Source organism: Tasmannia lanceolata, unplaced genomic scaffold, assembly GCF_043159265.1.
Source record: "Tasmannia lanceolata isolate RefF3 unplaced genomic scaffold, GAP_Taslan_0.1 ptg000018l, whole genome shotgun sequence".
Taxonomy (NCBI): domain Eukaryota; kingdom Viridiplantae; phylum Streptophyta; class Magnoliopsida; order Canellales; family Winteraceae; genus Tasmannia; species Tasmannia lanceolata.
The window spans coordinates 13,414,993-13,430,395 of NW_027518695.1; the positions used below are offsets into that span (position 1 = coordinate 13,414,993).

Sequence of the window (15,403 nt, forward strand, 5' to 3'; positions counted from 1 at the left end):
ATGAAGATAGTGTCCTCCTATGTTGGTGCTTACGTGATTCTCATTTTCATTATTTTAGTATTTTCTTTGTAGAGAAAATCCAGAAAAAATGTACAGAATTAAGGCAATAATTACGGAAAATTACGGATCACATGTACCCTTAAAAGTAATTATTAAACACCGGTTATTCTTAAAAAAGGGTGGGAAAGAGACCCCTGCAACCTTACGACATTATCAGAACGAAAATAGAGTCTTCCTATGTCGGTGCTTATATGATTCTCCTTTTCATTAATTTAGTATTTTCTTTGTAGGGAAAATCCTCGAAAAAGTACGGAATTAGGGCATTGATTACTGGAAATTACATATCATAGGTACCCGTAAAAGTAATTATTAAACACGGGTAATTCTTTAAAGACGGGTGGGAAAGGGACCCCAATAACCTTACGACATTATCTGAACAAAGATAGAGTCCTCCTACGTTGGTGCTTATATGATTCTCCTTTTCATTATTTTAGTATTTTCTTCGTAGGGAAAATCCTAAACAAAGTACGGAATTGGAGCATTAATTACAGGAAATTACGGATCACATGTACCCATAAAACTAACTATTAAACACTGGTGATTCTTTAAAACCGGGTGGGAAAGAGACCCCTACAACCTTACGATTATTAGAACGAAAAAAGAGTCCTCCTATGTTCGTGCTTATATGATTCTCCTTTTCATTATTTTAGTATTTTCTTTGTAGGAAAAATCCTGAAGAAAGTACAGAATTAGGGTATTAATTACGAAAAATTACGGATCACAGGTACCCATAAAAGTAAATAAAAGTAATTACTAAACAAGGGTGATTCTTTAAAGACGGGTGGGAAAGGGACCCCAATAACCTTACGACATTATCAGAACGAAGATAGAGTACTCCTATGTTGGTGCTTATATGATTCTCCTTTTCATTATTTTAGAATTTTATTTGTACGGAAAATTCTAAAGAAAGTACGGTATTAGGGCATTAATTACGTAAAATTACGGATCACAGGTACCCATAAAAGCAATTATTGAACACAGGTGATTCTTTAAATACGGGTGGGAAAGGGACCCCAATAAGCTTACGACATTATCTGAACAAAGATAGAGTACTACATTGGTGCTTAAATGAATCTCCTTTTCATTATTTTAGTATTTTCATTATGGAGAAAATCCTAAAAGAAATTACGGAACGAGGGCAATATTTTCAGGAAATTACGGATCACAGGTGTCCATAGAAGTAATTACTAAAGACAGGAGATTCTTGAAAAACGGGTGGGAAAGAGACACCAATAATCTTTTAACATTATTAGAACGAAGAAAGAGTCATGCTATGTTGGTGCTTACATTATCCTCCTATCCATTATTTTAGTATTTTACTTCTAGAGAAAATTCTGAAAAATTACGAAATGAGGGCATTAATTACAAAAAAAATACGAATCACAGGTGCCCATTGTACCTATAAAACACGTGTGGGAAAGAGACCCCAATACCCTTATGACATTACAAGAATGAAGATAGTGTCCGCGTATGTTGGTGCTTACGTGATTTTCCTTTTCAATATTTTCATATTTCCTTTGTAGTGAAAATAGCAAAAAGAGTATAGAATGAGGGCATTAATTACTGGAAATTACGGATCACATGTGCCGCTAAAAGTAATTATTAGACACGGGTGATTCTTAAAAAATGGTGAGAAAGAGACTCCTACAACCTTACGACTTTATCAAAACAAAGATAGAGTCCTCCTATGTTGGTGCTTATATGATTCTCCTTTTCATTATTTTAGTATTTTCTTTGTAGGGAAAATCCTGAAGAAAGTACGGAATTAGGGCATTAATTTCAGGAAATTACGGATCACAGGTACCCATAAAAGTAATTATTTAACACGGGTGATTCTTTAAAAACGGGTGGGAAAGAGACCCCTACAACCTTAGGACATTATCAGAACAAAGATAGAGTCCTCCTATGTTGGTGCTTATATGATTCTCTTTTTCATTATTTTAGTATTTTCTTTGTAGGGAAAATCCTGAAGAAAGTATGGAATTAGGGCATTAATTACGGGAAATTACTGATCAAGGTACCCATAAAAGTAATTATTAAACATGGATGATTCTTAAAAAAGGGTGGGAAAGAGACCCCTACAACCTTACGACTTTATCAGAACGAAGATATCCTCCTATGTTGGTGCTTATATGATTCTCTTTTTCATTATTTTAGTATTTTTTTTGTAGGGAAAATCCTGAAGAAAGTAAAGAATTAGGGCATTAATTTCAGGAAATTACGGATCACAGGTACCCATAAAAGTAATTATTTAACACGGGTGATTCTTTAAAAACGGGTGGGAAAGAGACCCCTACAACCTTAGGACATTATCAGAACAAAGATAGAGTCCTCCTATGTTGGTGCTTATATGATTCTCTTTTTCATTATTTTAGTATTTTCTTTGTAGGGAAAATCCTGAAGAAAGTATGGAATTAGGGCATTAATTACGGGAAATTACTGATCAAGGTACCCATAAAAGTAATTATTAAACATGGATGATTCTTAAAAAAGGGTGGGAAAGAGACCCCTACAACCTTACGACTTTATCAGAACGAAGATATCCTCCTATGTTGGTGCTTATATGATTCTCTTTTTCATTATTTTAGTATTTTTTTTGTAGGGAAAATCCTGAAGAAAGTACGGAATTAGGGCATTAATTTCGGAAAATTATGGATCACAGGTACCCATAAAAGTAATTATTTAACACGGGTGATTCTTTAAAAACGGGTGGGAAAGAGACCCCTACAACCTTACGACATTATCAGAACAAAGATAGAGTCCTCCTATGTTGGTGCTTATATGATTCTTCTTTTCATTATTTTAGTATTTTCTTTGTAGGAAAAATCCTGAAGAAAGTATGGAATTAGGGCATTAATTACGGATCACAGGTACCCATAAAAATAATTATTAAACACGGGTGATTCTTAAAAAAGGGTGGGAAAGAGACCCCTACTACAACCTTACGACTTTATCAGAACGAAGATAGAGTCTTTCTATGTTGGTGCTTATATGATTCTCCTTTTCATTATTTTAGTATTTTCTTTGTAGGGAAAAGCCTGAAGAAAGTACGGAATTAGGGCATTAATTACAAAAAATTACGGATCACAGCTACCCATAAAAGTAATTATTTAACACGAGTGATTCTTTAAAAACGGGTGGGAAAGAGACCCTTACAACCTTACGACATTATCAGAACGAAGATAGAGTCTTTCTATGTTGGTGCTTATATGATTCTCCTATTTATTATTTTAGTATTTCCTAGTACAAAAAATCCGGAGAAAAGTATGAAATTAGAGCATTAATTACTGAAAATTACGGATGACGGACGCATGTTAAAGTAATTATAACACGGGTGATTCTTCAAAAACGAAAGGGAAAAAGTCCCCAATACCCTTACGACATTGTCAGAACGAAGAAAGAGTCCTCCTATGTTAGTGCTTACATGATTCTCCATTTTATTATTTTAGTATTTTTTTCTAGAGAAAATCATGAAAAATTGTGGAATGAGGGCATTCATTTCAGAAAATTATGGATCACAGGAACCCAATAAACTAATTATTAAACATGGGTGATTCTTCAAAAATAGGAGGGAAAGAGACCCTATTTACCCTAACGACATTATTAGAATGAAGATAGAGTCGTCCTATGTTGATGCTTACGTGATTCTCCTTTTCATTATCTTATTACTTTCTTTATAGAGAAAATCTCGAAAAAGAAAAAAGCACGGAACAAGGGTAATATTTACAGGAGATTAGCGATCACATGTGCCCGTAAAAGTAACTACTAAACACAGGTGATTCTGAAAAAAGGTGGGAAAGAGACCCCAAGACCCTTTCAACATTATCAGAAAGAAGAAAGAGTCCTCCTATGTTGGTGCTTACATTATACTCCGTTTCATTATTAAGTATTTTATTTCTAGAGAAAATCCTTAAAAATTACGGAATGAAGACATTAATTACGAATCACAGGTGCCCATTAAAGTGATTATTAAACACGTGTGATTCTTCCAAAATGAGAGGGAAAGAGACCCAAATACCCTTATGACATTACAAGAATGAAGATAGTGTCCTTCTATGTGGTGTTTACGTGATTGTCATTTTCATTATTTTTGTATTTTCTTTGTAGAGAAAATCCAGAAAAATACAGAATTAGGGCAATAATTACGGGAAATTACGGATCACATGTGCCCTTAAAAGTAATTATTAAACACGGGTGATTTTTAAAAAAGGGTGGGAAAGAAACCCCAGCAACCTTACGACATTATCAGAACGAAGATAGAGTCCTCCTATGTCGGTGTTTATATGATTCTCCTTTTCATTAATTTAGTATTTTCTTTGTAGGGAAAATCCTAAAAAGTACGGAATTAGGGCATTGAATACGGGAAATTACGGATCACAGGTACCCGTAAAAGTAATTATTAAACACGGGTGATTCTTTAAAGACGGGTGGGAAAGGGACCCCAATAACCTTAGGACATTATTTGAACAAAGATAGTGTCCTCCTACGTTGGTGCTTACATGATTCTCCTTTTCATTATTTTATTATTTTCTTTATCGAGAAAATCCCAAAAACAAGTACGGAACGATGGCAATATTTTCATAAAATTACAGATCACAGGTGCCCATAGAAGTAATTACTAAAGACGGGTTATTCTGGAAAAACGGGTGGGAAAGAGACACCAATAATCTTTTAACATTATCAGAACGAAGAAAGAGTCATGCCATGTTGGTGCTTACATTATCCTCCTTTCCATTATTTTAGTATTTTATTTCTAGAGAAAATCCTAAAAAAATTACGGAATGAGGGCATTAATTACAAAAAATTACGAATCACAGGTGCCCATTAAAGTACCTATTAAACACGTGTGATTCTTCAAAAACGGGAGGGAAAGAGACCACAATACCCTTATGACATTACAAGCATGAAGATAGCGTCCTCGTAGGTTGGTGCTTACGTGATTCTCCTTTTCATTATTTTCGTATTTCCTTTGTAGAGAAAATAGCGAAAAAAGTACAGAATGAGGGCATTTTGTTTTAAATAAAGATGCATTTTAAAAGAGATTCATGACAATAAATGTTGATAACCCTATAAAAAAAGAAAGAAAGCTAAATGTACAAACAAATTAGGAATTAAAGGGCGAGAAAAATTATAAATCAATTTTTATAAAGTCGTTGAAGCATAAACCAATATATAAATTAATTGCAAAAACATGCCTTTTCTTTAAGGAATGAGACATAGCACAATAAAAAAGAGTACCTGGTGTCTAATATAATGGTGGATTTTGAGCAGAAGATATAGGAAAAATTGTAGAAATGGGATGGATGAAGGATAGAGGCAAGGAAACTATATTTAAATAGGTGGAGTTCAGGAGGCATTTCTGAAAAGACATAACGTACGGGTGGGTATTTAGAAACTATGGATGGAAGGGTTGTGATCCTTCATAGGGTTTGATTGGAGAGAGAGAGAGAGAGAGAGAGAGAGAGAGAGAGAGAAATAAAACGGTTAGAAATGCCTTGTGAATAGATGCGTTTAAAAAAGGGCTGAAGTTTTTTTTTTTTTTTAAAGGTTGAATGCAGTATGCAGAGGAGGTGCCACGTGGCACATCCTCAGCGTACCACATCCAGCTTTTTATATATAGATGAATTGAAAACATACCATTTGAAAACTTTGTAACTCTACATAGAAAGTGAAGCAGAAGTTTTCATTTGTTTCTGTTATTTGTGGAACTTGTTTTTTTTTTCTTTCATTCACTTATCAGCATATCCTGAAACAGAATGCAGGTCACAATGTTGCCAAGGCTTTGGGTCTCTTTTGGTCCCTCTAAGAATTATATGCATATAATATTGGGCCCTGTTCTTTGTGGATTTTGAGAGTTGATTTTAAGTCCAAAAATTATTATTGGAGTCAAAATTAAACATGATTTTGAGTTCATTAATCAGTTTTGGACATCCAAAATCTATTCTCAAAATCCAAAACGAATAGGCGAGATCGAGTGCAGACTCTTACTGTCACTCTTACTGTCAGGATCAATGCCAAGATCAATTTTTGGGTCCCATGCGAGGATATTATACGTGCAATCGAGACCATTGACCTTGTAGAACATCATGAGGCAACCCACATGGTCTTGCTCCCATGTTGATGGGGCCGATGCATAGGATAAATGAGTGCAAAAAACATTGGTTTTGCTCTTCTTTGTGGACCCTAAGCCACAATTGATAGATTAAAATCCTAAGATCATCCGATCAAGGTGTTCTTAATGGCATTTGGCCGGAATTGTAGTTGCAGTTGGATCAACTGATCTGATCATCTCCATGTGGGCCATATGGGGCCTACAATTTAATCATCTCCATTTGGCACATTTGGGGCCTAAAATGTGGCTGCTAGGCTTCCTAAATATAAGCATTCTTCATAATCTTATATGCAGATGGTTTTGAAGTTAAATATAATCATTTGCAAATAAAGCTTGTAATAGTTATGATCAGAATGCCATCTATAAAGTTAAATATAATCATTTGCAAATAAAGCTTGTAGAACAAGATCAACGGCCTTGATCTCACATACATGCTCCCCTTTGCCCCCCCTTACAGGACCAAAGATTGTCTTTTACCATTGATCCTAAAAGTGACTTTATGGGTAATCGTTCTCATCTAGTCTAGACAAGTCATGTGATTTTGCCCCTATAAAATAAAATCAGACAGACTGAAATGGTAGAGAATGTCTAAATTATGGGTGTCAATATCAATTTCCAACTTTTATATTGTATTTACAGTATATTTCAGGTGCTAAAACCAAGTCGTTGGGAACACAAGCTAGAGATCCGGCTTTTCGCTTCTTTCTTACGCCCTCGAGGAAAGTACATCTAGAATCTGGATTACTCCTCTACAAAAGGTAATCCAACGGTCCAGATTTTAAGAGCAAAATCTCAATGGTCGTATAGTCTTGATTATGTGGGATTGGTCATTTAGGGTGGACCCCACTATGGGTGGATAATTACCTAACAAGCACTTATTTAAAGAGTCCAAGGTAGACAGATAGGCCCTACTGAATGTGAAAAATTGTAAATAAAATTCAGCAACGGCCTAGATCTCATGAGCCAAAAATGTTCATTACTTGGATGTTTAAGATCATTTGAAGGGGGGGCCCACTGAGATGGTGGGTCTCACTGATAAATGGGATGCTATCTGATGTGTCCCACTGGATGGACGGTCCAGATCGACTATCTGATTTGCACCCTATACCAGAGCGAATGATTGTTGAAAAGGATCCCGAGTGGTTGCATTATTCTCTCATAGGAGTTAGGAGCAAAAGAGTGGGCCCACATGGCCCACCAAAGTTGAAAAAAGAAATGAATAGGAAGTAAACGACGATGAAGAGTGCCACGTGCCAAGAAGCAGACACGTGGATGCAGACAAAACCACACCGATTCCACCTCAACTCTCTCCACAACCTCACCCCATCCTCTATGATGAAAGCCATGCCTTTTTCTATCCTTTCATTTCTATAAATGACGTCTATGTCCTAAAGTCTCCCTCTTTATAAAATGCATCCTGGAAGATGTAAGCCATGTTCTTTTACACAATGACATAAATCCTCAAATTCTCTTGTTTAGAATTGTCTCTCCGAACCTCACTTGGCAGGCTTATAGTCGGGGCCCACAAAAGATTATGTACAAAAAATGCTAAAAAGAGTGGTTGTTAGGTTCTATGATAGACACCATTTGGGCCCCACTTTTGCCATGTGTTTGTGATCCGATCCGTTGATCTGATCGGTGACCTCAATCCGTTGAGAACACCTTGAACAGATGATCTACGCCCTTGATCAATTATGCCTCATTTAGGGTTCCCCATCGAACCAAGATCAACGGTTTCGGGCCCAAAACCATCCCCAAAGGATGATCCTAACCCTCTAATCTGTAGAAGGCTCTACAGAGTGGCCATGAAGTCATATAAAAATTGCCCAATAAAATATCAATCTATTGGGCTATAATATGAGATTTTATAGGTAGTGTGGGCATGAAGTCAAGTATTTTTCAAAACATACTGTTGGGCCCACTTATAGGATGATCCATACTCTTCATTTGTTCGGCCACAATGTAAATAGGCTGTAAGTCATTTTCATAGGCTTGGATCATCCTTTGAAGTTGGCCCCACATTATGTTTTCAAAAGTTCTGGACTTCATGCAACCACATCATATAAAATCTTATATTATTACAGGGGAATTTATATACTTCCCCACCTTTCTTCCCCGTCACACCCTTGTGTAAAAAGAGTAGTCTTAAATACACTATAAGCGGTGGTCCTGGGAAGAAATTGTAACGAATATATCACTATTAATATTATGGATTGATGCAACAAGACACAAATGGGATTTTAAGAAAAGATGATGACCATATCAGTCCTCCAAAACCTATTAATACCCACCCCCCACGTTGGTATTTCTCCCACACCTCTCTCTCTCTCTCTCTCTCATGGAAGAAAAATGGAGCGAAACCCTCATAGCCTCTCTACTCACGCTAAACACCCGCCAATTCTCCGAGTTGACTCACTCTATATTCTCCGACTCGCTCCTCCACCACCACCGACTCAGCCTCCTCCTCCTCTCTCCCGGCCACTTCTCCACCACACTCCACCACCTCGAAACCCTCTCATTGCACCACAAAACCATCCTAATTGCACGCTTACTCCTTAACTCACTCCAAAAACTCACCCAATTCTGGCAAAAACACCCCACCCATATCCCCAGTGGCACCCCCACCCTCCGACAACTCGACGCCGGACTCCTCCTCTTATCCCTATGCCAAGTCTCCGATGCCGATCACCGGAATTTGGCACGTGGGTCTGATTGGCACGCCCGAGTCACCGAACTCGTCTTAAGCAATTTGCTTAACTCGGCCGGGTTCGGGGCCCGCGGGTGGGCGGTTTTGGGCCCTTATATTGATATGGCTTTACAATGTCGCCGGTTTCTCGACACGGTTACCGGCGGGTCGCCGGAGGTTTTGGTGGGTTTGGTGGAGGGGAGAGAAGGGGAGGAGTGTGTGATTTGTAGGGAGGAGTTGGGAGAGAGGAGGGAGGTTTGTGAATTGCCATGTGAACATATGTTTCATTGGGAGTGTATTAGGCCATGGTTAAAGAAGGCTAATACATGTCCTTGTTGTAGGTTAGAGGTTCCATTAGTGGATGATGTGTTTTGTGAGATTGAGAGGCTTTGGAAGGTGGTGGATTGGAAGAGCAGGTGGAATAATTCAAGAGGAGATTGTTGTGGTTGAAGTGGGAGATTGATTGGGTGCATGTGAAGAAGAACAAGATGTGATGTTGTTTGTTATTTTTCGTTTGTTTTTGTTGGTTTAAAGCATATATTTTTATGGTTGATCTGGACTAGTCAAAGATTGACTGGCACGTATTTTATTGGATCGAGCGAGTCATAGGAGTTATTGATTGACTCGGTAGAGCTGGAACCGAGTTGAATCCGGTGATTCAATAAATGGTCAGAATTTCAGACTAAGGCCATGTTTGGATTGCAGGAACTTTCCGGAAATGGTAACTTGGAAAGGAAAAAATTCTAAATTTTTGTTACTGTTTTAATTTACCCAATCAAATACATAATATCCCTCTAAATTAATCACAATCGTATAATTTCTGAAAGGGAAATGGTATGGGTTCAACCATGTTCTAGGGCTAAATTCCATCATCACCACTGTGATGTGTTTCGTGGTCTTATCCCAAAAGTAATTAGATAAGTCCACATTCTTTGTACCATGCTCATCGTGAAAATATGTGCGAACCGGCTAAGAGGATTTTCTAATGTTCCAACAATCACATGATGTAAATTAGAGTACAGTGGGAGAGAATGGATTAGTCGCAATGAAATGGTCTCGCAAGGCGACATTTAAATGCCATAAAATCCCAACACCTTGTGAAAGTGATTCTTTTCATAGCCTGGTATGTGGTCATAATTGTTCTTAATAAGATTTAACACATTGGGCAGGTTCAAGAAGGGCGACAACTATAATTCCAGGTGATATGACATGACCACATTTCCTAAGTTGGGATTAACTTCTTTATGAAGGGCATTCTTAGAATGTGTTATTTAAGGGACTAAAGAGGGCTTTTATCTTTAGTTGGGGGCTTAATTTTAAAAGAAGAATTTATGACTCTTTCTCTATGGCTCTGTTCACTTGTTTTCCCGGGAAAGGAAAAGAAAATGTTTCTTAGGAATCTGACGTGGCATTAGAAAAAGAAATCCAGGGAATCTGTGCAGGAAAAGGTTTCCCTGGACTGTTCACTTGCGCAGGAAAAGGTTTCCAGGGAAACTGCTTGCCCTTCTTTTTGCACTAGTTTTCCCGTGAAACGAAATCCGAGTGTTTTTGGTCGGAAATGAAAACACTAAAGGGAGGGAAATGGGCTTTTCCATGTCATTTTTTGACTTATTATAGAAATTCCATATGTGTAATTCTATTTTCCCTGGAAAGCAAGTGAACACCAGAATTCTGTCTTGTCAAGGAAAAAAGAGGCTGTATTTCAGGGATTTGCGTTCCCGGGAACGCAAGTGAACAGAGCCTATAAGAAAAGTGTCTTCTCTCTCTCGCCAAGGGGTTTCTTTTTCTTCTCTTGCAAGAGCTTAGATCCAAGGTTATTGGGTTTCTTTTATGGTGTTTTTTTAGTGGTGAAGACATTGTAAAGAAAGATGTTGGTTTTTTTACTTGGGTTGCAAGAAGAGGGTGTTGGTGGGGTAGGGGTTTTCTTTTTCTTCCCTTGCAAAAAGAAAGGGAGAATTGGGGATCACAATCTCAGTAAAACGAGCATTTTCTCTTTTCTCACCTCAACTTTTCTAATATGAGACTCCTCGTGTCATGTTGCTGTCCATACAAAATATTTCTGGCATCTAATTTTGTAAAAGGGTTTTTTAGTACAGGTCGATTTCTCGGAAACCAATTCAGTAGATCAACCAACATATTACAAATACTAGGTATTCTCTTATGGCCCGTTTGGATGCCGAGAAGATTTTGATTTGGAATTCTCACATTTGCAGCCCTTTTTTGCGTTGACATTTGGATCCCGATCAAATTCTTGAATTTCCAATTCAGCGACTGACAGTGAAAATAAACAGATTTCCAAATAAGCTGTGGAAATAAGAAATTGGAAATCCACAAATCTGGCAGTTTCCTTCACCCTCTTGGCTCCTCAACCTCTCCCCTGCAGCAGGAATTACCCCCTTCCCTCTCTGCCTCCCTCAACATGAGCTGGCAGATCTATTCATTTTGTACTTGTGGACACCCCATTTTGACCGTGCCCTAAACTTTCCAATTTTGTGCAAACCCCCATCAAATGAATGAATTAGGGTCCCAAAATTCACCCTAAGGTAGGGTAGGATCCTACCAAGGTCCCTGCAAAATTTCGTCGAAATTCGAGCGTGTTTGCCTAGCGAACGAGCCGAAAGAGGACCGCAGTGTAATCAGAAAAGGGGGGTGTATTATCCTAGAGAGAGCAGAATCAAGTTGGAATAAGACACGATTGTGTCGCGTGCTCATCAAAAAATCAAGCAAAACTGCGTGCCAATCAAAGCGGGTAGTGCCAATATCAGCCCCATCTTTTTCTATAAAAGTAAGAAAAAAAATCTGTAAAAAAAAAAAAGAGAAAAATGATAGAGAGAGATAAAGGGGATCTCAGCCCAAATCCTCTTCTTTGACAATTCTCTCGTCGGATTCCAGCCGGAATTCGACCGGCCATCGGCCAGCATCATCTACATTTGTCATTTTCTTAGTTTGAAACCTTAGATTTTCGCACCAAATCCTAACTCCCTTCTTCTCCTTCTCCGATCGAATTCTCGCCGGATTCCGATCAATCTTCAGACATTTCTTGCTGATCTAATCTATTAGATATATTTCTCTTGTTCTAACTCCTCCTTGAGCTTTACAAACCCCAGCTTGCTTATCCTTGTTTCTCCGATCCAGATCCGTCTAATCTCCGGTAGAATTCCAGCCGTTTGCCATGAGATCCGGTGGCCTTCTTTTAGTCTTTGTTATCATCTTCTTCTTTTTCTATTACATCAAGATCTGTTTTCTAAGCTAGAAACCCTAACCTTGAACCCTAACTGCTTCGAAACCCTAGATCCATACCTCCAAATCTTGTTTTCTTAGTTAGAAATCTTTTGATTCATGATTTTCTTCACTTTAAACCAAGATCTGCTGGTATCCTTCGAATAATCCTCACATCCATGCCTTAAAAATTTTAAATCAACTGATTATTTCTTTCCTCTGTTAGATCTGATCTTTGTTCCAAAGAATTGCTAATAATTTGTATAGATCGAGCTCATCCTCTTAAGCTAGCAATTATCAGCGGATTCTAAAAAAATTTCACATAAAAGATCAGTTGCTTGGAGAAGGTCTTGGAGTGGATTTATTGCAGGGAGTCTTGAAATCTTAGGTTTTGATATGATTTGACGACGATCCGATCCAATTTCGGCGACACTCTGCATCCTCCGGTGAGTTCCTGTACATTCAAGGTTCGGTGATTTCTATTACGATCAGAACATCAAGGTATTCATCTCTTCTCCTTTATTTTATGATAGATGTAATATGTTATCTCATTTTTTTGCAACTGATGGTTTGATCTATTGAGTATTATTTATCATGTATGCTTAGCATAACATAAAGATATTACAATTATCTCTTACTCCTTTCATCATGCATATGCTTTTATGTGCTTTTCATTATCCTCGTGACTACATATTTGGTGGTTAGAATATTGACTTTTTTTAGGAACATGATTACTGGCCTAGAAAGAAACAAGTAATACAAGTTTTCATTTGTATTTTTGTTTTATTTTATTCCCCAACTCATGATATCTCTGTTGGCATCTTCTTCCTTTTTGATTAGTTCTTTATAAAGTAATTAGAGTGGATAAGCAAATGCTTTTGAGAAAATGAGTTTTGAGATGTGGACCTTTGATTTAATTTTCTTCTTTGGACTCGTGCCATGATACCTTGGTTATCCATCAAATGTTTTGTGAACAAAGCCTTGAATGCATGTGTTAAAGTATCTGCCACTAAAGCACTCGATGAGAGTTGGACATGATGAATTTTGCTTGCATATTGAATGATAGATAATCATTTTAATCATATGAAGGTCTGTATTCATAAATGTGGTATGCTATAGCTTTGAATTGTGTAGGTTGCTGTAACTAAAATAAGGTGATTTTGGATCATGAGTAAGTTATCATTAGTATAACCTTCTATTTTATGGTCATTGCAAGAGTTGAATTATAATAAGCTATCTAGGTTATCATATGCACTGTTTTGAACCACTTGTTCTCACTATACTCTAGGAGCATATAGCCTAAGATGTTCTCTGGTTGATGAATTAACCAAAATATTTTCTTAAATGATCTATGTACAGTCTGTTAAATAGTAATGTTCTATTTTCTGTCTGTTGAATAGTAATGTTCTGTTTTAGATCATTGGCTGGTTATTTTTCTTAATATTTGGTTAGCATTTATTGTATGAGTTTGTGAAGACTGAAAATGGTACTTGTGTCGCAGTAGTGAATGTGAAAAAAAATATATTTAAAGTTTAATGATGAATATAAATTGTTGAACCAATCTTTGGATTTTTAATGGTTTTGAAGCTTGACAATGGTAGATTTAAGTGTTGTGACTTCATAACATATGTAGTTTCTCTTCATTGTTTACACATATTCAACTTTGCTTTGTTTCTTAGTGTAGAGGCATTTATAATTGGTCCCTTTGTCCTTTTAGGCTTGGGCAATGAAGGCATTAGCTCAAGCCCATCCTATAGGAGGCTTACCTAGTCTTAGTAGTAATCCCCCTCTCATTTAGAATACTTGTCAAGTTTTGTAGACATGTTTATACATCCTTTAAACCCTTGCCCTTATCATTGCAAGCGACGATGAAGGCATTAGCCCAAGCCCATCCTTAGGGGACTTGCTCAGTCCAAGTAGTACTCCCCTCTTTCATTTAAAAGACTTGCTCAGTCTTTTATATGTATACCCTTGAACATTAGAAACACATTCATTGCAGGGACAATAATAAGGTTACTTGGAGCCCTTCTAAGAGACATTTGGTGTCTCATTAGGGATAGTTGTTCCCCTATAGGAGACAGGCTTTGTCTCATTGGTCATAGTTGTCCTCTCTGTTAGGAGACTTGCCTAGTCTCACCAACAGCCCTCTTTATCTTCTTTTCTTCTAGGAGACATACCTTATCTCATTAGCACCCCCTCTTAGAGTCACTAGTCTGAGAGCCAATCCATTAGCATAGGAATTTCTCCTTAGCTAGAGAGTCAGTCCTTCTGTTTCAGGAGTCAGTCCTATCATCATAGGGGTTAGATTTCTATCCAACCTCTTATCAAGTCATGTGATTTTTTATCCGCTCCTGCAAGGTATAGGATGTTGTCCAACCCTTGCAGAGTTGTTATTCTTTTCATTCCCCCGCAAAGCATATGAGGTTGTCCAACCTTTGCGGGATATCAGGAGTTTGTCCTACCCTTATGATGATAGGATTCTGTCCTCTTGTGTCAAAAATAACAAAAACACTTCAAAACATCAAAAATCTCGAGTCATTAGGAGAGTAGTTAAGAATTCTGTTCCGAACTACGTTGGCTTGATCCCTTTCCACAGGGTACGTAGTGCAGCTTGGGATTCATATCCCAAGTCCAGCCAAACCTTTCAAAATAAATATTTCAAACCTTTCAAAAATACAAAAATTCTTCAAAACCTTTTCAAAAAGATCTTCCCCTAGAGTTAGGAGTCTGTCCTAGCTGTTTTGGTTGTTTTAGAGTTAGGAGGCTGTCTTGATTTGTATTGATATGGTGTGTAATGTAGTGTGAGTGTCCCTAGAGTTAGGAGGCCTCGAGTCGATCGGTTAGACATTTAGTCGAACTGATGACTAGACTATGAAGCATATAGTCAGCCCGTGATTTTCTTTATGATGCACAGCCTAGATACACATAGGATGTAGGGCCCACCTGCATTAGTTTAAGGCTAATCAACTTGCATTAGTTAGGGCATATAGAGAGTCCTAAAAATTACAATTCACATGAACTTAAGCAATTATACAAAAAGCTTTAAAAATTATTCGAGTTTAGTGGATCAAGTATAGGATTGTGGTTCTAGATGGTTAGGCATTGTAGTTTAGAATAGGTCATCGAACTACGTTGACTCCGATTCTTCCCGAGGCCGGGATACGTAGAGCAGCCAGGGTAGATGGCCATTCTGGTCCGAGTCAAGTCCTGCATTAGAGTTTTAGGATTTGTCTTGTCCAGTTATGTATAAAATTGATTTGTGTTGTGTGTTTTGCTGTGTTTTCTTACTTTCATGTACAGATCCTATACCTTTAGTTGTAGCATGC

General features: G+C 37.6%; 1 protein-coding gene across 1 annotated transcript; it reads left to right on the forward strand.

Moving 5' to 3' along the window:
* The first annotated feature begins 8,494 nt into the window (after positions 1-8,494).
* On the forward strand, positions 8,495-9,667 carry SGR9 (RING/U-box superfamily protein). Its single transcript, XM_077360617.1, has one exon. It carries the CDS (start codon positions 8,511-8,513, stop codon positions 9,306-9,308), a length of 798 nt encoding a protein of 265 aa, XP_077216732.1. The 5' UTR covers positions 8,495-8,510; the 3' UTR covers positions 9,309-9,667.
* Positions 9,668-15,403: the final 5,736 nt, after the last annotated feature.

What these genes read in the sequence shown, in the direction of transcription:
- SGR9 (XM_077360617.1), top strand. Translation starts at nt 8,511, where the DNA reads ATGGAAGAAAAATGGAGCGAAACCCTCATAGCCTCTCTACTCACGCTA.